The sequence below is a fragment of the Odontesthes bonariensis genome, chromosome 14 (genome assembly GCF_027942865.1).
Source record: "Odontesthes bonariensis isolate fOdoBon6 chromosome 14, fOdoBon6.hap1, whole genome shotgun sequence".
Taxonomy (NCBI): Eukaryota; Metazoa; Chordata; class Actinopteri; order Atheriniformes; family Atherinopsidae; genus Odontesthes; species Odontesthes bonariensis.
Window position 1 is genome coordinate 34,296,005 of NC_134519.1, and position 26,575 is coordinate 34,322,579.

Below are 26,575 nucleotides of genomic sequence, written 5' to 3' on the forward strand. Positions count from 1 at the left end.
ATGCTTACCAACGTTTGATTGGAAACGATTGCAGGCCAGAGATGCAAAAATGAATGTACATTAATTAAATAATTAAGTTTATTAGATAAAACATTAGATATCTTGGGTTCAAATGGTCTTGCAATGAAAAAGTCATAGTGAATGAGGTGATAAGCATTGTAAGAATGGAAAAAGTCAACTTAAGATTATACTTTTATCACTGCTTTCAACTAATTTTTTTAAATGAATGAAATTGAATGAAAGAATACTTAATTATTCCAAAGGGAAATTATATATTGATGGTGATTATTACATAATCGCTCTCCAGCACTAGGGTGAAGAAAACCTTGAGTGGCCACAATCAGGTCATGAAAAATAAATGAGAATATGGAATAAAAATGGGCTCACTGGGAAGGGACTGGTTGGTTCTATAGTTCAACTGCGCCCCCTGCTGTTCATAGAATGTACTAATACCGGAAGGCTCCGCACTTGCTTGTCTCGCGGTATCAGGTCTCACGATACTTCTGACCGTTCTTTTCCGCCGGATCATCAGGCAAGATGGTAGGTGTTGTTCCGAGCTCAATGCTTTTCAAACTCTAATCTTCAGGCATCTGGGGTTATATGTTACTGCCCAAGACACTTAGTTTTATCATCCGGCAGCAAAAACTGTTCGCTGACCGTTTAGTTGGAAATGATTGCTCAGAGTAACAGATTATGTTGTTTATTTGCTCTGTATTAGCCTGGGTAAAGGCCGTCTGTGGCTAAGCTAAACTGCTGGTCACTAAAGTCAGTAGCTGCTACTGTACAATAAATCTCACGGCCGAATTAAATAATATGTAGAAGTTGTTTTTTTTTTATTTGAATGTGACTGCGGACTTGGAGTTGGTTGAACTACAGCAGCTCAAAGTGAATGATAACCACTGTAATTGTGTGCTGACCGGGAGTGATGCTTGTTTCATCCAGGCAGATACCGAGATCAAGAAGAAGCGTACCTTCAGGAAGTTCACCTACAGAGGTGTGGACCTGGACCAGCTGCTGGACATGTCTTAGTGAGTGACTCATCATTGTTTGCTCCACCTGGGAGTCGCAGTAAAGTGGATTTGTCATCTGAAGTTGACATTTTATCTGATGAGTTACAAAAATCTTTAAAATATTAAGAAAATGTGTAGTTTACATTCACCACACATCTATTTTTGTCCAAAAATGCTCATGCCTTAAGAGTTGGGGCATGCCTTATTTCTGTAAATTGAAATCTGGCTCTACAGGTACTGACATGCATTAGTAAGTGGTGGCAACATTTGGTTTAACAGTGTGTGACCAGAGCTTTTTTCTGTCACTGTGTAACTGCCTTCCGTTATTGAGTTGCTGTCAACTGATGTTGGGCTGCAGCTCTTGCAAAAGTGTAGGAATTGCTTTGTCAAATTTGTCTTGGGTATATACTCCCAAGTATTTGTAAAAAAAAATGCTGTTGTGGTCAGTGTTGACGAGATGTTTGCAGTTGGAGCATTTTTCTTGCATTACTTTCTTTATCTGACCAATGATCAGGAGTTTGAGTCACGTCACTTTCCTCCCATCTTCCCTCTGTAGTGAGCAGCTGATGCAGCTGTACTGCGCCCGCCAGAGGAGGAGGCTCAACCGTGGCCTTCGCCGCAAGCAGCAGACTCTCCTAAAGCGCCTGCGCAAAGCAAAGAAGGAGGCTCCTCCCATGGAGAAACCAGAGGTGGTGAAGACCCACCTGAGGGACATGGTCATCCTGCCTGAGATGGTTGGCTCAATGGTTGGAGTGTACAATGGCAAGACTTTCAACCAGGTTGAAATCAAGGTGAGGAGCTAACTGGAAGGGAGGTCATTGTTTGTTTTGAAACTCAAGGTTTTGTGGGCTGTGGTTTAGATTTCTGAAATTGTATCATCATGAAAAAATTTGATAAAGATGGATATGAAAATGAGCTGCCACCTATTTTACTACAAATATATGATCGGCAAGAATCATTTTGGTAAACTTGTGCTCAGACGGATCTGATTATTGTCTCATCTGACAGTAACAAAAAGCTACAATGGCTACTGTAAATACTTTTTTTTTTATGATTCCATTGAACTTTTTCATTATCTGAGATAGTTTATTATTGCCAAAGTTCTATCTTTTTTTTTTTGTTTGTTTATTAGGACATTATCAGTAAACCCAAAATCAGTGTCACAGGAGAAGGAATTACAATATCCATTTCTTTTTCCTACACACACAAAACAAGAACAAAAGAAAAGAAACCTCATGCACCCTCCCCACCCCATTGGGCTGTACTTATAATTTTACCAAAGCAAACCTAAGCATTTCATAGTCTATATAATGTGCTCTAATCTATGGCTAGTACTTTACAAGTCTAGCTAAAAATTAAATTAAATTAAAAATGCCGCCATGTAGTGAAAAAATTCTCAACTGATCCTCTCAAAGAAAATTTGATTTTTTTTCCAGTTTTAACAATAACATCACATCCTCTATCCAGGTATGCAGTCCTGGAGCAATTGGTGACTTCCAATGTAGGAGGATACATCTACAGGCAATTAGAGAGGCGAATTATAGTACATTCAATTTTTGTGCGCTGAACGTAGGGTAGTTCAGAAGTTCTATCATAAAGACATGGCCATGTGTATACACAAATATTAGTTCACACACCAGTTAGATCCTTTAAAGTGTAATTACTGAAAAAAGTTGATTTTTTTTTTTTTTTTTTTTTTTTTTTTTTTTTTTTTTTTTTTCTTTCTTGTTTTTCACACATTCAGGAATTTCATGATGTGCAGCTTAAGAACGTAAAAAATAGACCAGTGATACTAGTATTACTGTTCATTGTGAATTAATGATGCAGCAAAATATCTAATCATAAACGCCGTCTACAGAAGCCTATGCTGAAATAAAGCTTGTTTAATGCAGCTTTTGCAACACACTCTGTCTAAACTCCTTACTTACTTTGAGCTTGAGATGCTCATCATTTTAGTATCATCTAAATAATGCAACACCAAATGTTGTAAAATACCTAATTTAATTTTTTGTGCCCACTATGAAAGTTAAACTATTAAAGCTTTCAAGTTAATGAAACATAGTTTTCAGCGTCCCTTACCTTTACAACTGTCTATTAAAGGCTTAATGTTTGTATTGGTGAGCAGATTGCATCACAGTGTTGTCACTCATAGGTTTAAAATGAATTATTTTCTGTCCTTGGAGTTTAGAGTTTATATTAAATAGGCAGTCATTGCCAAATGTTTTTTTTCTTTTTAATCCTCATCACATCTACTCCTGTGTCCAGTTTCATTACTAACAAAATGATTTGCTCTCCACAGCCTGAGATGTGTGGTCACTACTTGGGAGAGTTCTCCATCACCTACAAGCCAGTCAAGCACGGTCGCCCTGGTATTGGAGCCACACACTCTTCCCGTTTCATCCCTCTGAAGTAGAATGGCTGTATTCTTTGTATAAATGAAAATAAAAAAATGAACTGGGTTTTTCCCAAACAAATTGTCTGATTTTCTTTTTGAGAAATGGAAAAATTAAGTTAACCTTTTTAAGGACAATATTTCAATGGAAACCTAATATTTTACTTTTAGTTTTTTAAACAATGGTGTTAAATGACAGGAATACAAGAATAAGTTCTATAATAATGACCATGATTGAACCATTTTTTTAGATTTTATAAATAAGGAAAAGTTTATTTAAACCAGTTTTAAAAGATGTTCACTGAGCAATCCTTTTGATATTCCCCACAGTTGATCTGAATTAGATGTAACATGTCTAACATGCTTACAAATGATATGCAAATATTCAGAAGGAATTCTGAAAACAAGAGCTGCCATCACGCGTACAGGCACTGCGCCTCGCACTATTTTAGCAGTACGTCAGGGTAAACGTACCGGTGTGTACTCCATCAGGACAATGGTTCCGCCTCTTCCCTATCCGAAAGCCAGTTGCATCTTGTGTGGCCGTTCTGGGCCATGGATTCAACCTTTAGCAATCGCGAAAACTGTTTGACACCAAGCTAATAACATCTGTAATTTGATTAAAGACGGAGTGGCCCGATCGGTAAGTGCTGTATTTTTTGCTTATACCTCGTCCTTTCAAACCTGTGGTTGTTTTTAGTTTTTTTTTTTACAGAAAGCCAGCTACCGCTAACGCTACTTAGCGGCTATATAGCTTTGGAAGCTAGCTATTTAGCTACAGAGCGAAAATGACAGAGGAGGGCTGTCCTGTCAAAATATAGAGAAACAAGATCATATAAAGATAAATGGTATAATAGCTACAAGTTTCTTACAGTTTTGGGCTTTCGCAAGTCATTGTCAACTGTAAGTAACAGTGGTTCCTTTGAAAGCGATTATCCAAATGAATATGCCGGTGTTACTGAAGAGTTGCAACCGGAGAACAAAGATCCATTGTAGGTTAGCTAACGTGTGACTGTTAACATCCGTGGCATATTACTTTTTAACCCGACTTTTCCTCAATCCTCAAGATTAGCTTGATAGAATCTATTAAGAGTGCAATAGAACCAAATAGCCTCGGCTCGAATATAGCGAGACGCGTTAAGTGAAATTTCCATGATCAGGAGCGGGTCTACAGCTAAATACAACCAGTAGTAACGTTGCAGATGCACTTCCTCTTGCACAGACAGATGAAAAGTAATCTACATGGCTAATCTCTATTCAGGAATATGACGTTAATTTCTGCTCATTTTTACCCCTGGTACGGTGTAGGTATTTAATCGTCTCTTTGGAATACTGGTGACATAAGCTCCTGTTTGTGTTGGCTGGTGTATCTGTCGTGAGCTCAGTGTTTCTGAAGCATAGCTTAAGGTGCTTCACCGCAGATTCAGACCAGTCAACAATAATTACCAACGCCGTAACGTAAGAGTGGCTCCTAGGATGTTTTGAGCATTAGATTTTTTTAGTTCCCCCACAACTGTTTGCGTCACACTAATCTCTGGTCACATAATATTATAGTAGAAAGAATGTGGGGTATTCACCAAAGCCTTGTTGTACAATTGTCTGCAGGTTTAATGGGAATTCTGGTCTCTTGTCACTTAAGTACGAAATGTGTGTAGGTCACCATAAAATATCCGCTCTCTCTCTGAAGCACAATTTGATTGCTTGTATTCTAGTCCAAGGCCTGACGTAAAAAAAAGTGGAAATGTGTTATACACAACTAACTTTTTTTTTTTTTTAAATCAAATGGATCTGGTCTCTTTGCTGTGCTTTGTCTGTAGGTTACATAATTGGAGTCAGGTGTGCTGACCAGTGAATGCATAGAGTAAAGAAGGTCAAACTTTGTGACAAAAAAGAGGGTATCTGGAAAAGGTAGAGTACTCGTGTTACATAACATTTAGCTGGTTTGATGCTCAATTGGTTTGGCAACTTAAATTTAAAAAAAATTGCACTACAGGAATGCACTTGTACAGCTGTACCATTTTTTTTTCACCACTCATCAGTTCTTTGTAATGTGTACATCCAGTTGTGTGACAATGAGCATGACGGCTGTGGACGGCCTTTCGGAGAGCACAGAGGTAGTGGAGATGGAAGATGTACCATCTCAGTTCTTTGTGGAGAAACACTCTTGGGAGGGACTCCGTGATATTATCCACTGTAGCAGGAAGTACTCGGGTATGATTGCCAACAAGGCTCCCCATGACTTCCAGTTTGTGCAGAAGACTGATGAGAGTGGGCCGCACTCCCACCGGTTGTACTATCTTGGTAAGTTGACTGAAGCCGGATGGCGATGTACAAACATATCAACTTCTAATTAGCGTTTTCTATATTTGGTTACCATGAAATTCCTGTGGAGTTTTTCTACTTTAGGTAGCAGAATATGATTGCCTCTTGACACGAAAATAATAACACTGTGTTAAAGATGATCTTTTCCACCCAGTCCATGCCTTTATGTTTGTTGTTTTTGAGGCTTTTTTTTTTCTATGTACTTAACAGGAATGCCTTATGGAAGCAGAGAGAACTCATTACTCTACTCAGAAATCCCCAAGAAGATTCGGAAAGAGGCCCTCTTAGTGTTGTCATGGAAACAGATGCTGGATCACTTCCAGGTGAATTCCCCTCTCGGGTTTAGGGATCTTAGTTTTACATAGTATGTAATTTTCAGAGGAATCACTCCAATTGCATCCTTACATATATTATTAAGTGATCTCCAGACTTTGTTACTACACATGAACAAAGAAAATGTCAGCGGGGAGACTCAATCAGGATGAGCTTCACAGGATGCAACGCACCATTTGGGGTTGTAGCTTACTTTAATAACAAAATAAAATAAACAGCATGACAGACCAACACACTGAAAAGAAAATTCCCCTTTAGTGTCCACTGTAAATGTAGGTAGTTGCTGTTTGAGCTTGTTATGTAAGTGAGTTAAGTGAGCTATGTTTCCGTTGTCATGTGGGCATTAACTTTAATCCCTGGAATGAATTATTGGTGGCTGCCTATGCAGAAGTCAGAGACACTGTCAGTCATCTGTGTTTTTTAAGGATTTTTCCAGTTAATATGGATAGTGTAGTGGTAAGATTGCCACCTCTCGTGTAGGTGACCTGGGTTCAAATCCCCAGCATGAAAGGTAATACCTCCAGTAGGGGTCTTCAGGCAAGACCCCCTTACCTGTAAGTCGCTTGGGATAAAAGCGTCTGTCAAATGCATAAATACAACCATAAACATTAATATGTTTAAGTTTCACTTTGTATACACAATCATTTATTAAGCCAGGATAGTGTGTTTCATGTTGTCATTGTTGATAGAGTTGCCTTTGTTGTAATGTGGGGGGTTGATTAGGACTGTGCATAGAAAATGTGCAGTTTATGAATGCTTAGCAGAACATTGTCAGTTTCTCAATGAATGCTGAAACCTAAGTAAGTGTGAATCTAATGTTCCCTTTCTGAGTATTTTAGTTTTTGACATTTTCACCACTAAATACGGTTACTGTGAATTGCGTATTGATTTTTCAATTCAGTTTATTTATATAGCGCCAAAAAAATGTAATCTCAAGGCACTTAGATAATATAGTCCATCCATCCATCCATCCATCCAATTCATTTATATAGAGCCAATTCAAAAACAATTTCCTAGCTAAGGAAACCAACAGATTGCACCGAATTGTCTTCAGTCCAATCTCCCGTCCTGAGCGTGCCTGAGGCGACTTTGGAGAGAAACGACTCCCTTTGAACAGGAAGAAACCTCTGGCAGAACCAGAACCAGGAAGGCTGGCCATCCGCCTCGACCAGCTGGGGTTTGAGAAGACAGAAAAGAGGGGACAACAAACACTGTATCACCATTCAAAGGATACCTGTTGGAACAGGGAAACACGAGTTAATGACCACAATGATGTCACATGTACATAATGTCATTTGAGAAATTAAACAGGGGAAAAAGAGAGTAAAGTGAGGAAAGGTGTGACAGATGAGGCCCCCCAGCAGTCTAGGCCTATAGCAGCTTAACTATGGGATGTTTCAGGATCACCTGAGCCATCCCTAACTATAAGCTTTATCAGAAAGGAAAGTTTTAAGCCTAGTTTCTACTTTTAGAAACTCTGGGAACCTCAAGTAAACCTGCAGTCTGGGAGCAAAGTGCTCTGTTAGGAAAATATCTTACAATGAGATCTTTAAGATATGATGGAGCTTGGTCATTAAGAGCTTTAAATGTTAGGAGAAGAATCTTAAATTCTATTCTGAATTTAACAGGGAGCCAATGAAGAGAAGCTAAAACTGGAGAAATATGATCTCTGCTGTTAGTTCTCATCAGAACTCTGGCTGCAGCATTTTGGATCAACTGAAGGCTTTTCAGAGAATATGTGGGACAGCCCAATAATAAAGAATTACAGTAGTCCAATCCTGAAGTAACAAATGCATGGACTAGTTTTTCTGTATCACTCTGAGACAAGATGTTCCTGATTTTAACAATATTACGAAGCTTTAACTTTTCAGTTCCAGTGACTGGATATGAATATCCAGGTAGCCACATGCACAGTTTATTTAAGTGAGGTATCCTAGATTTAGTAGAACCTTGTAACTAGATTTAGAACCAAGAAACCTAGATTTAACTTAACACATTAATTGGGGTTGCTTCAGTTGGTCATGTCAAGGTAAAGCACTGTTATCTGCCAGAAAAAATAAGGTCACCTGACTACATCAATATACTGCAATACCAGGTTCAGCAATAGAATTCTTCTATTGGCACAGGTGGCACAGGCACATTCCAAGATGAGTCCCAGGATTTATTGGCCTCGTATTGTGTAAGGAGTTAAGGGAGCATGAGACTTTATTTTTATTTTTTTTTAAATGTGTTGACCAGACCTTTCCTTCTTTGAGAATCTTTGGGATGCGCTGGAGAAGACTTTGCACAGTCTTCCAACTCTCCTGCCATCAATACAAGATCTTGGTGAAAAATTGAAATAAATATTGTGACATTGTATAAGTTTATCGAAAGTATGCCATGGTGAATTTGTGCTTTAATCAAAGCTAAAGGTGGTTCAACAAAATATAAGTGTGAGACTTGTTCTATCTTTGCTGGGCAGTGCGTTTGCACTCTAAAACCTATTCACAGATCCCATTTTTAAACGTCCCTTTTATCAGTGATAATGTTGGTTGGATATGTTTCCCTGTTGTTTCTCTAAGGCTACACCACACCAGGGGGCGTACTCTCGAGAGGAGGAACTGCTGAGAGAGCGTAAACGTTTGGGCGCATTTGGTATCACATCCTATGACTACCATTCTAAGAGTGGCCTGTTCCTCTTTCAAGCCAGTAATAGTCTCTTTTACTGTCAAGACGGAGGCAACAATGGCTTCATTGTGAGTACACTGCTGTTTGTTTCATGATTCTGGAAGTATTAGATTATTGGGGCAAATTAGATTGGAGCACGGTAAAGGTCTCAAAGATAAAAAATAAATAAATAAAAAACAAAAAAAAACAGTGTTTAACATTTTACATTGAATATACTTGTCTGTGTCTTCAAATGATATGACTTGTAGTCGAGCAGAAGAACATTTGGAAGCATCTGTCTGGTGCAACTAATCTCTTCTTCTGAATTTCCTTAAAACTGATGCCATCAAAGCTTTAAAGAATCAATACATGACACTGGAAATCCGAGCCAAGAATGTAAAAGGATGTCTCCATTCTCAAAATGCCCCCGGGGAAGAGGGGATCAAGGAGAGAGGAGGTTTGCAGGGTCTATAAGTGAGGATACACCAGTTTACTCTGCGACTTCTGAAGGGAGTGTAACTCATTAATCTTAGACGTTAGATCAAGTCAAAAGTAAATATGTATCTTGTCACAGACAAAATGAATGCTCATCTCACATAAATGACATAAATAATTAGATATAGCTGTGTGGTGCCACAAAGCAATCCTCAGATGATGCAGCTGTGTCACACATAATATTTAACTGAGGTCGATTTAAAATGATTGATGTGAAACAAGGACGTCCTGTCATTTGACCTCCTCTACTCGCCTCTCTGATGGGAAGGGATTAAGATGCTAAGTGAGGAATCGAGTGACTGCAGATTGGAAAGTTGGATAAAGGGGACTGTGTGTAATATATTGTTTACCTGGTTGGTGTTACACTGTCGGGTAGGTTTAAAAACATAGAGATGGGTAAATAGAATTGATATGAAAATATACTATTGTATTTGTTGTAGGGGTGGGCGATATGTATCGTTTGCGAAATTATCGTGAAAGTTGTTTTGACGATGAGTAATTTTGCAATATCGAGATATAGGAGATATATATATATATATATATATATATATATATATACATATTTTTTTTTTTTCAATCGCCAAAAATCAATAAAGTGCGGCGCCAGTGGTCCTCTGCCCTTACCACAGCACCACGCCCTGCTTTGAACACTCTAATTTTTTCAAAGTAAACGCTTCGGACCCCGCGGGACACTCAGCTAAGAGCATCGAGGGGGCGCCGAGAGGCAGGGGCTGGGACAGCGAGAGGCCGGGGCTGGGACAGACGGTAGCTCGCCTCGCGGCGGACCGTCAGCTCGATCCCGAGATCCAACAACGAGCTTTTTAACTGCAGCAACTTTAAGATACGCTATTGGAGCTGGAATTACCGCGGCTGCTGGCACCAGACTTGCCCTTCAATTGATCCCCGTTAAAGGATTTAAAGAGTCCTGTATTGTTATTTTTCGTCACTACCTCCCCGAGTCGGCCTGCTGCCTTCCTTGGATGTGGTGTTGGTAGCCGTTTCTCAGGCTCCCTCTCCGGAGGGAGAAGTAGCCTGAGAAACGGTTCGAGGTTATCTAGAGTCACCAAAGCGGCCGCGGCACCCCGAGAGGCACCCGCATGGGTTTTGGGTCTGATAAATGCACGCATCCCCGAAGGTCAGTTTGCATGTATTAGCTCTAGAATTGCCACAGTTATCCAAGTAACGGTAGAGCGATCAAAGGAACCATAACTGATTTAATGAGCCATTCGCAGTTTCACTGTACCGTGTGTGCTTAGACTTGCATGCTTGTGTTCATTTTATTGTGATCTTAAAGCAAGTTTTAATTTTTTTTTTTTAAATATCGTCAAAATATCTTTATCGTGAAAATCCTAAAAAATATCGAGATATTTTTTTTTGCCCATATCGCCCACCCCTAATTTGTTGTTGAAATAGTAGAGGTTGGTGTGGTTTTTGCTATTAGTTTTACACTTTAAGTTGGAGTACAAATTAGTTGTGTAGGCCAACAGATCCAGGCCTTTGTTTTAAGACATCAGATGATGCAAGTGTTAGTTACAAAAATTTGGAGTTCGCAGATATCTTACTGAATGTCTTTGAAATTGTCTGTTTCAAGGTTTTTCATGATTTGTTCATCAGCATTTAGGATGATGTTTGCATGAGGTGTGTACTTAAATTCATAATTTAGTCTTTGACTGAGATTGTGTTTTTGTTGGTTTTAGCAGTCTTCTCCTGTAAAGCCTGTGGAGATCAAGACCCAGTGCTCAGGCACTCGTATGGACCCAAAGATTTGCCCCGGACATCCTGATTTTATAGCCTTCATCAACAACAATGATCTGTGGATAGCCAACATTAAGACCGGCGAGGAGAGGAGACTCACATACTGCCATAAAGGTTTGAAGGCTTTTTGTGTGACTTGGAAAAAAAACGTTATCGGTTTGATGGAAGGTAATTTCAGGTTTTTTTTTTTTTTAAATAGTCCTCTTATTCCACCTCACAGCATAAAAACTAAATACTGAGGTGCCACATTCTGTTGCATCTTTGAAAATGTTCTAACTCAGTATAACCAAACTGTTTGTTAAAGACTTCTAACTGCAGTGGTACGTGGAGCCCTCTAAGCTTGTATTAAATAAATTCCTTCCAGGTTTAGACAATGTTAAGGAAGACCCCAAGTCTGCAGGTGTCGCAACATTCGTCATCCAGGAAGAGTTTGACCGTTTCACTGGTTATTGGTGGAATCCCTCAGCAGTAGAAGGTCAAAAGTTGTTCTCAAGAAAAAGCCAATGCTAAAAGTTATCTTGGTGTGCATACATTCTGTGTTGCTCTCTGTATTTTCAAACAAAGTATTTTTCACTCTTCAGACCTTGATGGAGGTAAAACGGTGTACCTTCTGTATGAAGAAGTGGATGAGACAGAAGTAGAAATTATTCATGTTCCATCTCCGGCATTGGAGGAGAGGAAAGCAGATGCGTACAGATATCCACGCACAGGTCAGTGCAGCCTTGTGAAATGACATTTTTGAGTAGTGACTCTTTTCTTTAGCCATTATGCTATTTTTTTTTTAATACATTTTTTTATTGTACAGGTAGCAAAAATCCCCAGGCTACCCTTAAACTAGCGGAGATCAAGACAGACCATCAAGGAAGAGTAAGTCTTCTCCTTATCCAGTCGAACTGATAACTCTTAGACCCGATGATTTGATTGAGCTAACTTGTTTGTGTACTTGCAGATTGTGAGCACGCAGGATAAAGAATTGGCGGTCCCCTTTACCTCCTTGTTTCCTGGAACAGAATATATTGCCAGAGTAGGATGGACGAGTGACGGAAAATAGTGAGTGATGCTACAAAAAACAAATTTGATTATGTTTATGTGATGAAACTTTCATTCTGAAAATAAACCAGGAAAGCAAATAGAGCTTGTTTGTAGTAGGGATGTCACGATACCAGACATTTAGTAGTCCAATACCAGGGAAATTCCACGATTCTCTATACCTAATACTATGGTTAAAAAAAAAAAAAAATCCATGAACTTCAACATACTCATTTCTTAAAAACATTTCAACATTACAAAAAACAACAGTGGCATGTATCCTTCTAGTAATGAATAAAAATAATACACAATGAACATTACAAAAAAAGAGCAGCGTTCAAGTAATAAACTAGAAATGCACTCAGAGAGTGCAGACCTCCGCCAACCGCCAACCTACCTGTGGATAGCGAGCCATGTATGGACATACGTTCCTGATGTGGGCTACTTGTTCTTTGGCGCCGTCAGCAGAAGAGGCATTCCCTTCTCCCTATTCATTATTGAACAGCAGTGTTCGCCGTTATTAATTATTATTAACATTATTATTATTATTGTTATAATGTTTTGTCGGGAAGCAGTGTTCTGTCGGGAAGCAGTGTTCGCCGTTATTATTACGCTATATGCAGTTATGCACACTGGCTTGCCGTGCAAGTAAATCCGCGCACTATGCATTCTGTCTGGCTTTGGGCACGCTGTATGCAGTTATGCACACTGGCTTGCCGTTGCAATCTTTTGTTGTGCTAATGACAGAAAATCTGCGCAATATGCATTCAATCCGCGCACTATGCATTCTGTCTGGCTTTGGCTCTGTTTGGCTGTGGCACCTTGAGGTCGCGCCACCTTGTGGCAGGTCGCAAGATTGCAGCACGAACAGACGAACGAACGAAGATCCAGACATCCAGACAAACCAACAGACAAACTCGGGCGATCACATAACCTCCTTGGCGGAGGTAATAAGAATAAACCACTATAAACATTTGCTCCATTTGAATTGGGATCAGGCAATATCAGAACCCCAACAGTGGGATATTCTATGACTGAGTCATTTGAAAAAAATACGTGCTTGGTGCCTGTCGCGCATGTACACTGTAGCTTTAGCTTACCGGCGCACAGGTGATCTGCGCACGTCTTTTGAACACAACTTTAGTCTGTGCAGTGTAAGCAGATTCATTATTTGATCCATTTCAAAACCGGATAACTCGCGTTGGCACAGAAAAACAAGGAATACTTCCGGAAAGGGTAGGTTCTGCTGTTTATTCTGATATACGGGGCATTGTGTAGTGACGGGGACTTGGCAACTTATCCAGCCGTACTTTGCAAAGACGTAACTTTGCTCTGTTTGTTTGTTGTCTTCATAACGTGATTATTTCGGTATGTACAGATGCTCTTTGCAAAGCTTTGTTTCCGCTCTTTCTTGTGATATGCGTTTCATATCATATCATATCATCATATGTGATGGGGAGTTCGTTAAACAGGAGTTCGTTAAACGCAGAACAATGGGTGTGAATTTGCCCACCATGTGAACGTTAACATGACTTGAAACTCCCTCACTTTGAATTCTGTGAATAAATCTGGATGTCTGTCTTTGAGCTGCTTCGCTAAATTGGAATCATTTCCTCTTTTCGTCTGAAAAGCTCTTTGGCACCGTTTGCATATAGATTTTTGCAAATCTATTACTAATCCCTGATCATCCGCCTCAAATGCAAAGTACTTCCAGACACGACTCTTTCTATTTTTCTTTTTGTCGAGGCGGAGCTGTCGCTGTCGCTGCAGCTGCCATCTTCTGTGTTCATTTGGCATTTAACGGCACACTAGAACACTAGTAGGTGTATTCGGTGCCCACGTTACCTCCGGAGGAATTTCTTCCCCGGTACCAACGGTACTGTAGAATAACGAGTGCCGTCCCATTTTTAGAATTGTGGCATCGACTTGGTACCGAAGTATTGGTTCTCGTGACATCCTTAGTTTGAAGGACTAACTTTGGATGGATACATTTTTTTTTAGTTTGATTTTTCTCTTTTATAGTTTCTTCGATAATCAGCTAATCTCGCAGCATAAAGCTTTTTTTTTTAGTCTGGTCTGCCTTGTGTTCTCCCAGTGGCTGGGCAGTGCTGTTGGATCGCAGTCAGAGGAACCTACAGCTCGCTCTGCTGCCTCCAGCCCTCTTCATTCCTCTCACAGAAGACCCAGCTCTGAGGCAGGAGAGTCTGGAGGCTGTTCCCAGTAGCACACAGCCGTACATAATCTACGAGGAGACCACTGATGTCTGGATAAATGTAAAACTTTTTACATGTCATGCTTTTTTGTTTCCTTAAAAACTACATTTAATTGGGTTAAGGCTTGTAATGTTTTCCGTCTGGCAGTACTCAGCAGCCATAATTGTGTTTTTTTTTCTCTTTATGCAGGTTCATGACATATTTTATCCCTTTATTCAAACAACAGAAGATGAGTTCACTTTCATTTGGGTAAATGAGTCTAAAACAGGTTTCAGCCACCTGTATAAGATCACATCCCTGTTACAACCAGGCTGCAACGATTGGACAGAGGACTACCATCACATGGAGGGTAAGAGATAAGGCGCTGACTTTGCATTTACTTGAAATCAGATAGATCAAAATAAATAAAGTTTTAAAAGGTGTGTTTTTCAATCTAACATAATTTTAATCTGTCAACTGTTAAGGTTTACATCAGTATTTTAAGGAGTATCTTGAGTCTGCCATCTATTTTTGTCTGTCATGTATATGTATTTTTTGTAGGAAACTACAAATGTGCAATCAAAGAGGAAGTTACATTAACCAGTGGAGAATGGGAAGTGTTGGCAAGACATGGCTCTAAGGTAAGATGGAGACCGTCTGTGCTTAAGAACAGATGATGATGATACAGATGGTTGGAGTGCAGTGAGGAGGCATTTTGATACGATCGAAGTGTTGACTTTAACACTGTAGTTTTGAAATGAATCAATGTTTATGAGTTTGAAGTCTTAATTCTCAGCTTCAGTCTGAGAATTGGGAAGAAAGACTTGTGCTGCAATGCTGGCCGTCCACAACAAATTGTTTCTTTTCATTCATTTCATTTTCGTCTTCACTCTAGAACACTCTTTTTCTGTATTCATACAGAAAATTGGTGGATTAACTACAATAAGGTCTTGAGAGATCCGACATTGCTCAACCAGTGTTTGTATGAACATGCTTAAATGGCTTTTCAAGCTGAGAGATGCAAAAGTTTAGTTGTTTTTATCCATATAAACTAAATGCAAACCAAATCATTAAAATGACATTGCTACATATTTTCAGCATTAACTAGTTCGAAGAGCATCTGTTTTTTTTGTTTGTTTTTTTTCCATTCATAGACTAGGGTTAAGCATGTACAATGTGTGCACAATTATTATGCAAGACATATTTTAGGATTATTTGTATTAATGACTAACTTCAGTACTCTCGGTCAATCCAAAATGTAAATGAAACTCAAACATGAATATTCAAGAAAGAAAAAGTGAGGTTTTGGCTTTCTTAGGAGAATATCTATATATGAACAATTATTGGGAAACTATTAGTGTTTAAAGGGGAAGTTCAGTTTTTTTTAAACCTGGACCTTATTTCTGGTATAAAATACATTCATCTACTCACCGATAACATTTTGTAGAAAGTCGACGTCCTTCGAATACTATTTAGATCCCTGGAGATCCGCGTATATCCATATAACGGGAGAGAACAGGGCAGAGACAATACAGCCTCTAAATAAGGCATTATCTGTCTTTATTTCACCAATCGACTTTCACCAAAATGTTATCGGTGAGTAGATGAACGTATTTTATGAACTTCCCCTTTAAGTGAGAATTAGAAACAAACAACTCAATGTTCAAATAAACATTTCTGACATTTTAAGAAAATTAAATAAAAATCAGTGACCAATAATGCCACCCTTCTTTTCAATAACAGTGATGAGCCTTCCATTCTTGGAGTCTGTCAGTTTCTTGATCAACTTTTTTGTGCAGCAGCAGCAACCACAGTCCCCCAGACACTGCTCAGAGAGGCGCACCGTTTTCCTTCCATGGAAATGTCCCGTTTAAGAACTGCCCACAAGTTCTCAATTGGGTTCAGGTCACGTGAGGAAGGGGGCCATGTCATACTTTTTTCATCTTAAAGGCCTTTACTTGCTAGTCTTGCAGTGGAGTACTTGGATACATGTGATGGAGCATTGTCCTGCATAAAAATCAGTCTTTTTTTAAATATGCAGACTTCTTCCTGTACCACTGCTTGAAGAAAGTGTCTTCTTAAAACTGGCAGTAGGTTTGGGAGTTGATTTTGAGTCCATCTTCAACCCGAAAAGGTCCAACCAGCTCATCTTTAGTAATACCAGCCCATACCACTACTCCACCTCCACCTTGCTGGCGTCTGACTCGAAGTGGAGCTCTGTGCCTGTTACTGATCCAGCCACGGGCCTATCCATTTGGTCTGTCAAGAGTCACTCTCATTTCATCAGTCCATAAAACCTTCATGAAATCCATTAAAAATCTGTCTTCGGATATTTCTTGACCCAGTCTTGACGCTTCAGCTTGCGTATCTTGTTCAGTGGTGGTCGGGTTTCCGCCTTCCTTACCTTGGCCATGTCTCTGAGCACTGAACATCTTGTACTTTCTGGGTACTCCAAGTAGGTTGCAGTTATGGAATATGACAGCACTGGAAGATTCTTCTCAAATCCTTGGCAGTTAATTTGCATCTTTTTTTTTTTTTTTCTCTCTCAATACGTTTCTTATGACCCTGTTGACTATTTGTAACAAAACGTTTGATGGTTCTGTGATCACGCACCGATATCTTAGAAAGTGCAAGAGTGCTGCATCCCTCTGAGCGACTTTTTGACTTTTCAGAGTCAGTTAAATCTCTTTTTAAGTGAGAAGAAGCTGCCTAATAATTATGCACACCGTGATATAGGGTGTTGAATAACTTCAGTACTCTCGGTCAATCTTAGGCCACACCCTCCCTCATTACACAGATACACATCACCTGCTATGGTTGAATCCATTAAGCATTCAAGCTTATACAGCTTGGAGTTAGAAAATAGGCATAAAAATGATGAACTGGTCAACATTCTCCCTTGCCTAATAATTGGGCACACAGTGAAGTTTATTCCCCTTTGTATATCTATATTGTCTTGTCTGCACCATGTCAAATTCCTTGTAAGTGCAAACCTACTTGGCAAAAAACTTGATTCTGATTTGTGGTTCCTGATGCTATGAGTCTCTTCCTAGCTTGTCTTTTCATTGTCCTCTAATTTCTCTCTCCTCTTTCCCTTACTAGATCTGGGTGAATGATTCAACAAGGTTGGTGTATTTCCAGGGCACAAGGGACACTCCCCTGGAGCACCACCTGTATGTGGTCAGCTATAAGTCACCAGGAGATGTGGTCAGACTAACAAAGCCAGGATTCTCTCATAGCTGCTCTGTTAGTCAGGTATATGCATTTATTTGTGTACCTCCTTGTTTTCTTACCTTTGTGCACATGTTATCAGTCTAGCATCTCATCTTCTCCATATTCTTATCTCAAATGACACTTATGGCTGCAGGGTGTAGCAGCAGGGCGGTCAGGGATTTGTGACTTACTTGAAAGTAGAAATGAATTAAATCTGTTGTTTCTGTCAGGGAAAACAACAACTGTTTACAGATTGTGGTTTAGTGTCAATACTGCAAACAGAAGATGGAAAATAGTTTTGAATAAACAGAAACCACTTCATCTGACTAAGAATGTGTATTTTTAATGCACACTGGATATATGAACAGTGTCGAGTAGGGGTAGAAAGACTGACCAACCCAATTTTAATGTTTAACATGTAATTACATTAGTACACGGACCCCTTGATAAATTAAAATGTAATAAGTTGATGGCTGCAGTTGTATTGTGGTTGACTAAAGTCAATTCTACAAAGAATCAAAGGAAGACCTTGCGTCAATGTCAGCTTTAAGGCAGCGGTTCTGTGCCGTTATTATGCCCTCTATCTGCTGTCTCGCCCCTGAATGCCCTGAACATGATCCAGCGGTAAAAGTGGAGTATTTGCTTGCAAGGTAAACATGAACATGTCTCACAACAAATGCATGAAAAGGTTTGCAAAGCACCATCTAATGTCATGTCTGGAAATCTGGAATCTGGAATTTTACAAGAAACGAGGAACATTGGACAAGAGCCTGTTGAACATTAAAGTACAGCGGATCTGAATACTCACTGTGAGACGTCAAGCTGAATTCCTGGATGCTCATTTTTTCCCCTTTAGCGTTATTAATTGATCTTTTTTCCTCTCTCACTCTCCAGAACTTTGACTTTTTTGTCAGCCACTACAGTAACGTGAGCACGCCTCCTTGTGTTCACTTGTACAAACTCACCAACTCAGAAGATGACCCACTACACATGGTTCCAGAGTTCTGGGCCAGCATGATGGAGTCCCCAGGTAAATAATAAAATCTAATATAAACAACCCCATTCACCAAAACACTCCTGATAAATATGTAAAGGAACAGAAAGGACTCAAATACGGTATTAACCGTGCAGTCAGCAGATTAAAGAACCTCTAAACAACAGGTTGATTAATTTGTAAATTAATTCATAAAGTATTGCAAATTCCAGTGGATTTTAATCAACGTTTTGTACATGAGCTGATTTTATTCTTGTTGCTGTTCATAATGAATTACAAACTCATTGTTAGAACTGACACCTTAAATGAACAGCTTTAACTCAATTCATTTTCTGAGTTCTGAAGAAGGCAGTTTGAAGTGAAAATGTTGTTACCCAGTGGACATCATCACATTTATGCTTCTGCTTTTAGCTTTGGAGCTACTCTTGAAAGAGGAGCACTCCAACTCATTTCATAAACTTTTGTGATAGTGCTTTCATAATGTCAGATCTCCACCACCACATTATTGAGGAGAAAAGTAATCACAAAAAATATTAAAGGGGATATATTATGAATAAAAAAACCATCCCTTTTCTGTGCTTCCGAGCAGATATCTGGGTGTCTGAAGTTACTGTTCATACAAAAAACCCCCAAAAAAAACAAATAACTGTCTCTTTGTTTGGGCCCCCCTTGTTTAAAAAAAAAATATATATATATATATATATATATATATTTATTTAAATCAGTGAGCGGGTCAGTTTTACAGGAGATTTCTATATAACACCTAATTTTTCATCTCCCCCGGCTTCAAATTGAAAACATGCTTCATTCATCGTACCTCAAAAGTGTGACTTTAAAACGTTTCACTTCTAATAGGTGTTTGTTGTTTTTTTTTCCCAAGTTGAAAGTGGGAAAATTATATTTCTCATTTGTCATTGAATGCACATTAGCTTTCTATTTCTAAATTGAATGTGTTAACTTTGGTGTAAAGTTGCCCATATAAGCATCAGTTCTTAATGTTAGCCTCTAAAAATTCATGCAACAAGTTTTAAACTAAAAGAGGGAACCGGGCCAACTGATCTGTGGAGGAAATGGAAGTATTTGAAAATAAAATTTGCTGTGACGTAAACTGAGTTTGCTGTGTGTGCAAGTGTTTAGCTCTCAGGCTTTTTACTACATGCTCTGTTATATGGAAATAATTTGTCTGAAGGTTTATTGAGTATTACTCAGACCCAAAGAGAGGGGCAGAGTAGAATAAGTGGGTCTCAAGGCATGAATGTCGCTCTTAATTTGTACTTGTTGAACAGCGGTGTATGGGTATTTGATGTACCATGGGTTTATCACCCATCATGAGAGTTTTGATGACCAAGGGGAGCGCTCGACTCACTGAGGACTGGGACACACCCGATCTGTCTCCAATCTCCGTCTGAAAGGTTTCCGTGGCCAAAAATCCAAGGGTGGTGAGGACCTGGACATGTGGTGGAATTGGGTTTGATCGGCGTGTTTCTCTCTGGAGTTGTGGCTCTAGCAAGCTGCATATTTGCAGCAGCACAGTCCTTGGCAATCTAAATCGGCCTAAAGTCAGCCATTCGTCTGTCTCCGCAAGGATATCTACACGGTTTCGGAACACACGCTCTCTTCCAACAGCCTTAGGCCGTTCCATCAGCCAGCCTAAGGCTATGTACACACGTAGCCGGGTATTTTTAAAACCGAATATTTCCCCCCCTCCGTTTATGAAATAATTTGTATCCACATTACCTCGTTTTCGAAAAAAACACCTTCCACACATAACCGAACATCTGCGTTTTCACCTGTCTTGACAACCCAAATGCATTTGCTGTTTTGCGCAATCTGCCCTCGTCAGCTAAATAATAAAGTGTGCACGCAACTTATTTGAGCACACTGACAGATCGCATGACAGTGGACTGCCCCTCGATATGAGGACGTAATAATTCCGACAGCGTCAGGAGTGAGGACCGGGACATGCGAAATTGTCACGCCATTCCTCTGGGAGTACGACTTGGGCGTGTAAAATCAAGGCAGTAAACAGCGCCTGCACAATAACAACCACCACAGTTCTCAAGGCATCCATGCTTCTTCAGTAAACAAAGGTCGCACTTTAGACTTTAAAGCAGATTTGTTGTTGTTTTGGCGCATATTGTGACGTTCGAAAACGCAAAACTCCGGTTATCTCTGTCTACACGCAGCTGCATAAACGGAGTTTTCAAAAATCTTCACTTTGCCCGGAGTTTTTAAAAACATTTGTTTACGATGCGTTTTCATGCGTTTTCATGTGGATGACAGGTCAAAACGTAGAAAAATATATTCGTTTTAGCAGATACCCGGCTACGTGTGGATGGGGCCTAAGGCATCCAAAAGTAGCAAGTCAGCCGTCAAATTAACCTTCAATTAGAGCATCATTTAAGTCAAACAGAATGTCCGCATCATTATGGGGTATAATGTATATATCCATTTCTGATTGCTTCAAAGTAATTAAATGTACAATCCATTAGTCAAACAAACTTGATTCGAATAACAGCGGACTACTTTACAAATGTCCTACAACACGTCTGGATCACTCGTAAATTCTGTTCGTGCCTGAAAGAAAACGTAAAATACGAAAAGATTGGGGAAATCTGTTTGTACGAATGATTGATGCTCGAGGCCCAATGTTCCTGCTTATGGTGCACATCTGAGCTCATCAGAGGTTAAACAACAACAATGGATTGAAAACAATTTATTACATGTTTCAAACAACACACAAAGGATATGGAAAGGTTGTCAACCCTTACTGCAGTTTTATTTTCAGAAAAAATCAAGTGTAGTCTGTTTGAGAAGGTTGTGATCTGGCTTTGAGCAGATCAAAGACAGTCTGTTTGATCTACAATCATGTCCTCCACACTGTCCTCACAGCAGTCAGATAGTATGGAGCTCAAACACTCTTTTTGTGCAATAGTTGTGTGTTGTTGATGACTTGTAAAGGTACTACTTTTGAAAATCACTGCCTTGGAATTGCAGATACTATTTTATGGTAGTATTGTTACCTATAGATTAAACACTGTTTTGGAACTACAAGGATGGCACAATAGAAAAATCAGGCTCAGAGAGTGAAAAGAAGAAAAGTTTTCAAATTAGAGAATGGAGGACAAATAAACTTGTATCTGGGATATTTGCAGAATTAGCTCCAGAGTATCAGTAACTTTTCACAATTTATTTATTTTTTTGCATATGCTCCTTTTAACTTTTCATTTCAACATATGCTTAACCAGCGACCCTATGCCTTCCAGGTTGCCCTGGAGATTACAACCCACCTGAGATTTTTGACTTTCCAGGGAAGTCAGGCTTCCAGCTGTATGGGATGGTATACAAGCCTCACAACCTGCAAGCTGGCAGGAAACACCCAACTGTTCTCTTTGTGTATGGAGGCCCACAGGTTTGTAGCTGCTACAGTATTTATTGTGATTCATGTCACAGGATCCTGCTTCTCTTTTTCTCTTTTGTAACATTTTATATCAATATAATTTCAGGTGCAGCTGGTTAACAACTCCTTTAAGGGGATGAAGTACCTCCGTCTTAACACGCTTGCTTCTCTTGGCTACGCTGTGGTTGTCATTGATGGGAGGGGTTCCTGTCAGAGGGGCCTTGAATTCGAAGGAGCACTGAAAAACAAAATGGTAGAGTCCGAGTCTAGAAAAATCCAGTGAAAAAATAAAGACTTATAGATGCGCTGAATAAAGATGTGTTCCATCATTCTGCATCACCCCCCCTTTAACTCTCCAGGGTCAGGTGGAGATCGAAGACCAGGTGGAGGGGCTGCAGTATGTGGCGGAGAAGTTCAGCTTCGTGGACCTGAGCCGTGTTGCCATCCATGGCTGGTCCTACGGTGGTTTCCTTTCGCTCATGGGGCTCATCCAGCGACCCAACATATTCAAGGTTAGCAGACCTTTTTCTTCCTGCAGCTTTCCTTGTATCATTAAATCTGACATTGTCAGCGAGCCAGGAACTAGGAGTCAGTTGTTGGTAATGAATTGAAATAATTGAATTGAATACATTTTTATTTATATAGTGCCAAATCACAACACGTCATCTCAAGGCACTATAAACAATCTGCGTAATGAAATATATTTTTTGAATTGACACAAATATCGGAAGTGCTGATTCTCCAAACTGAATTTGTCATGCAGTTGCCACTTCTAACCACATGGTGTCTGTGTTGGACGATGTATTGGCTATCAGCCTGTTTTTAGCATGTATCATTGTAGGGGCATCTATAAGACTTGAGAGATTTTCTTTAGTTTAGTCAAAATTTTAGTCTAGCTGAATCATAAATCAAAATATACTTTGAAAATTTTTCAGAATTATTCAGACTAATTCATCATTTTGTAGCTTGTGCATGCAGCAAATTTAAACAATTTGCTCCTGCTTTTGCCATGTTTTTTGAGCTGCTCTCTGAGCAAAAAGACACTTCCCAGCTCTGAGACGCTGTGTTCTTTTCTGCTTTATTGCCAGTTGGCCATTGCAGGTGCCCCAGTGACTGTGTGGATGGCCTATGACACAGGCTACACAGAACGTTACATGGATGTGCCGGAGAACAACCAGCAGGGCTATGAGGAAGGATCTGTGGCACTCCATGTGGACAAGCTGCCTAGCGAGTAAGTACACACATGTATATCTTTATGAACGGTTAAGCCTGTCTGTGTAGGATTTGTTTTCATACTGTACTGTTTTCATGTACTGAGTACATAGATATTGTGCAATCTTGGATCATGACAAGACTATGCACACATCCTCTTGTCATGACCATTTCATCTCAAGGCACTACAAAGAATCTGTGTACTGAAATATAATCTTTGAGTTCAAGTCATGCTTGGTCAGGACAAGAGCCTTTAAACTTTCTAACCTTTTGTTTGTATTTCATACATTCTTAATTATACTTTTCTGCTCTTGAACTTGAGTGTTTGGTCAAGTTTTCAGCAGTTTTTTTGCTGGCACTTTCAAATTTCCTATAACTGTTCAATTCATTTTTGTAATGAATTTTGTAACACCATTCAAAGGATATCTGTTGGAACAGGGAAACACGAGTTAATGACCACAATAATGTCACATATACATAAAGAGAGTAAAGTGAGGAAAGGTGTGTCAGATGAGGCCCCCCAGCAGTCTGGGCCTATAGCAGCTTGACTATGGGATGTTTCAGGATCACCTGAGCCATCCCTAACTATAAGCTTTATAAAAAAGGAAAGTTTTAAGCCTGGTCTTAAAAGTGGAAAGGGTGTCTGCTTCCCGGACATTTACTGGCAGCTTATTCCACAATAGAGGGGCCTGATAACTGAAGGCTCTGCCTCCCATTCTACTTTTAGAAACTCTGGGAACCTCAAGTAAACCTGCAGTTTGGGAACGAAGTGCTCTGTTAGGAAAATATCTTACAATGAGATCTTTAAGATATGATGGAGCTCGGTCATTAAGAGCTTTATATGTAAGGAGAAGAATCTTAAATTCTATTCTGAATTTAACAGGGAGCCAATGAAGAGAAGCTAAAACTGGAGAAATATGATCTCTCCTGTTAGTTCTCGTCAAAACACTGGCTGCAGCATGATTAACTGTTATTAAAAGAAAAACGACATGTTGAAGCAATGTCATCAAATGCTCAGGTCAAAGTAAATCATTTGAACTATTTTCTACATTCTTTGGACCAGCTAGGCAGCATTATTTTTGTGTTGTTTTTAAGAACTGACTTAGCTGTGATACTAATCGGTTTTTCCTCCTTGTGAATAGTATTTTCACCATGTTAACCATTGTTATTGCAGGCCCAACCGTTTACTCATTCTGCATGGATTTCTAGATGAGAATGTGCACTTTTTCCACACCAATTTCCTGGTGTCCCAGATAATCCGCGCTGGAAAGCCCTACCAGCTTCAGGTTAGTGTCACAGTCATGTTTGTTATATCTAACGAGCATAAAACTACAAAAAAAGAAACTGCTCAGTTCTGATGGCTATAATGTCTTCATTTTTTTTGTTTCCTACAGAGAAAATGTATTCATTATATTGGATTAAGCTACCATAAAATGAATGGTAGCTAATAATAAAGAAGAAAACCCCCTCATTAAAGTTGATTGGTTGCTCTGTTTCAATTTTTCAGGTCTACCCCAATGAGCGTCACAGTATTCGCTGCCCTGAGTCTGGAGAGCACTATGAGATAATGCTGCTGCACTTTTTACAACAATACCTCTGAAATGAAACTATAGAGGAGATGTGAATTCTAGTTCTCCTCTGTCCTCCCTTACCCCTCCAACCTAATGCCCGTCTTTGTTCTTGACACTTCATTCTGATGTCCAAAAGCCACATGCTACACTGTCCTATAAATATGAACCCACTATACTTTCATGAACCTGAATCCACCATACCACTATATTTTCCTTTTTCACTCTCTTTGACTTGTTCTGTTACTCCTTCTGTCTCTGCTGTGGACTCCCCTGTATAACAGTTGGAGTATGCTTTATAAGCACAGAGATTTGGTGGCTCACCCTGAAAGCAGAACAAAGACGAGGACGTATGGAGAAATATCTGCCTGCTCTGTCACATGACTCACCCACATCTTCATCTCTGATGTTTTTTGCCAAATGTCGTTGTGTTGTTTTCCCCCCTTCCACATGTTTTATTCACTTTAGTCCATGGTAGGAACAGGATTACAGTTCATGGATATGAAATGGAGTCTAAACATACATTTGCAGACATGTGTTTTGACACTACATGTACACATGTAAAATACAGTTTACCTTTCACATGAACACATACAACTATACTCGCTCAGTATTGCAAAATCCACATTTATTGTGAGTCTGTACCATGCAGTTTGTGGAAAAAAATGCAGAAAAGAAGAAAATCAAGGCTCTTCCTGTGTCCACTTATTTTAAGTGTGTGTTGTTTAGAATAAAACTATTTTTATGGATTTTTATTCTTTTTTTAATGAGTGCTAATGGAAGGTGCTCATTGATATTATTGCGCCATTTTCTCCCCTCGCATTACATTGCTCGAGATGTCTGCTTGCCTTCTTAATATATAATTTATATTTGCCAAAGTACCTCTTGACTCTTGATCATGCTGGTATTTCCTTTTTTTACTGCAATATAGACAACAGGAGGGTGAGCACTGGAGTCTTACAACAGCTTTGTACCACCGAAATACAATTTGTACATGATAATGAATAAATGTATGAATCAGTCACATCCTTTTCCTACATTGTTCTTATTGAAGCTTTTACAGATTCTGTTTTGCAACCTACATCCAAGTTAACAAAAACAAAAAAACTTTTCAAGCTCTCCAACAAAAGGAAGTATCAGGTGCTTGCTGATCCACTTGTCACTGTAGGTTTTATTTGCTGACTTGGAGAGAATATACATTTTTGTATTGGAGACTAGAGCTTGAAAATATGAAAAAGGAAAAATCTCTATTAGGAAAAATTAAATACTCAAGCAACAATTTGAGGTTTTACTGGCTGCACCCTGGACTGATTCTAGACGGAGCAGGGCAGGTGTTTTCTGGAGTCTGCCGGTTGTCTTATGCACCTGCAACTGTAGAAGGATCTTTGGATGGGCATTCTAGGCACTGTCCCAGGGGGTTAAAGATGTAACATGGTTCATGAACCAGAGTTTCTAAATTAAATAAGCTACCATTTTTTTATTAGTCATACAGCCACCACAGAGAGGCCCAACCCCTGATGACAAATTGCTTAGAACTACATAGAGACTTAGTACGACTCTAGGAGGCTGTAATTTCATTTAGTACCACTACAAAATGAGTCTGAGCAAAGAGAAAGAAAAAAATAGAAATGCTAAATCAATATAATAGACAAAATTGCTAAAAATCTTTTTCATGTCGCAGCAGAACTAAGCACGGTAACAGGACGAGAACAGTCAAAGACTTCACATGTCTCTAAGTGTGAGCTCTTATCTCTTTAAATCTGGTTGTCTTGCCTCGACATAAGAAGGTGTAAGGGCATTATGCAAGCTCACTGTTTTACTTACCATCCCTTCCTTAAATAGTCCACAGCTTTACCACTTGTAAAACAAGCGGTTGTCCCTTTAATACCTCAGTTTTTAGAAATAATATTTCTATGTAAAAGGTTATATTACATGTTTTCTTTATCCATCTCAAATCAAATTTATTTATATAGCACATTTCATGTACAAACAGTTCAAAGTGCTTTACATAAAA

General features: G+C 39.3%; 2 protein-coding genes across 4 annotated transcripts; both read left to right on the forward strand.

The window, feature by feature from the left end:
- The first annotated feature begins 483 nt into the window (after positions 1–483).
- rps15 (ribosomal protein S15) lies at positions 484–3,484 on the forward strand. The gene is made up of 4 exons (XM_075484152.1): positions 484–540; positions 943–1,028; positions 1,567–1,801; positions 3,310–3,484. Exons 1-4 carry the CDS (start codon positions 538–540, stop codon positions 3,421–3,423), a joined length of 438 nt encoding a protein of 145 aa, XP_075340267.1. The 5' UTR covers positions 484–537; the 3' UTR covers positions 3,424–3,484.
- A 397-nt stretch (positions 3,485–3,881) lies between these two features.
- On the forward strand, positions 3,882–25,585 carry LOC142399453 (dipeptidyl peptidase 9-like). 3 transcript variants are annotated; one of them, XM_075484137.1, is made up of 21 exons: positions 3,882–4,045; positions 5,220–5,310; positions 5,465–5,703; positions 5,935–6,047; positions 8,619–8,792; positions 10,899–11,067; positions 11,318–11,428; positions 11,535–11,663; positions 11,759–11,820; positions 11,903–12,003; positions 14,078–14,255; positions 14,385–14,544; positions 14,736–14,815; positions 17,277–17,429; positions 18,282–18,417; positions 21,648–21,793; positions 21,888–22,034; positions 22,141–22,293; positions 22,870–23,012; positions 24,168–24,279; positions 24,501–25,585. In XM_075484137.1, exons 2-21 carry the CDS (start codon positions 5,255–5,257, stop codon positions 24,591–24,593), a joined length of 2,655 nt encoding a protein of 884 aa, XP_075340252.1. In that variant the 5' UTR covers positions 3,882–4,045; positions 5,220–5,254; the 3' UTR covers positions 24,594–25,585. The 3 variants fall into 3 exon arrangements, with proteins under 3 accessions (XP_075340252.1, XP_075340253.1, XP_075340250.1); XM_075484135.1 differs by having other exon boundaries at positions 3,883–4,045; positions 10,896–11,067; XM_075484138.1 differs by lacking the exon at positions 5,220–5,310 and having other exon boundaries at positions 10,896–11,067.
- The last annotated feature ends 990 nt before the right edge of the window (positions 25,586–26,575 follow it).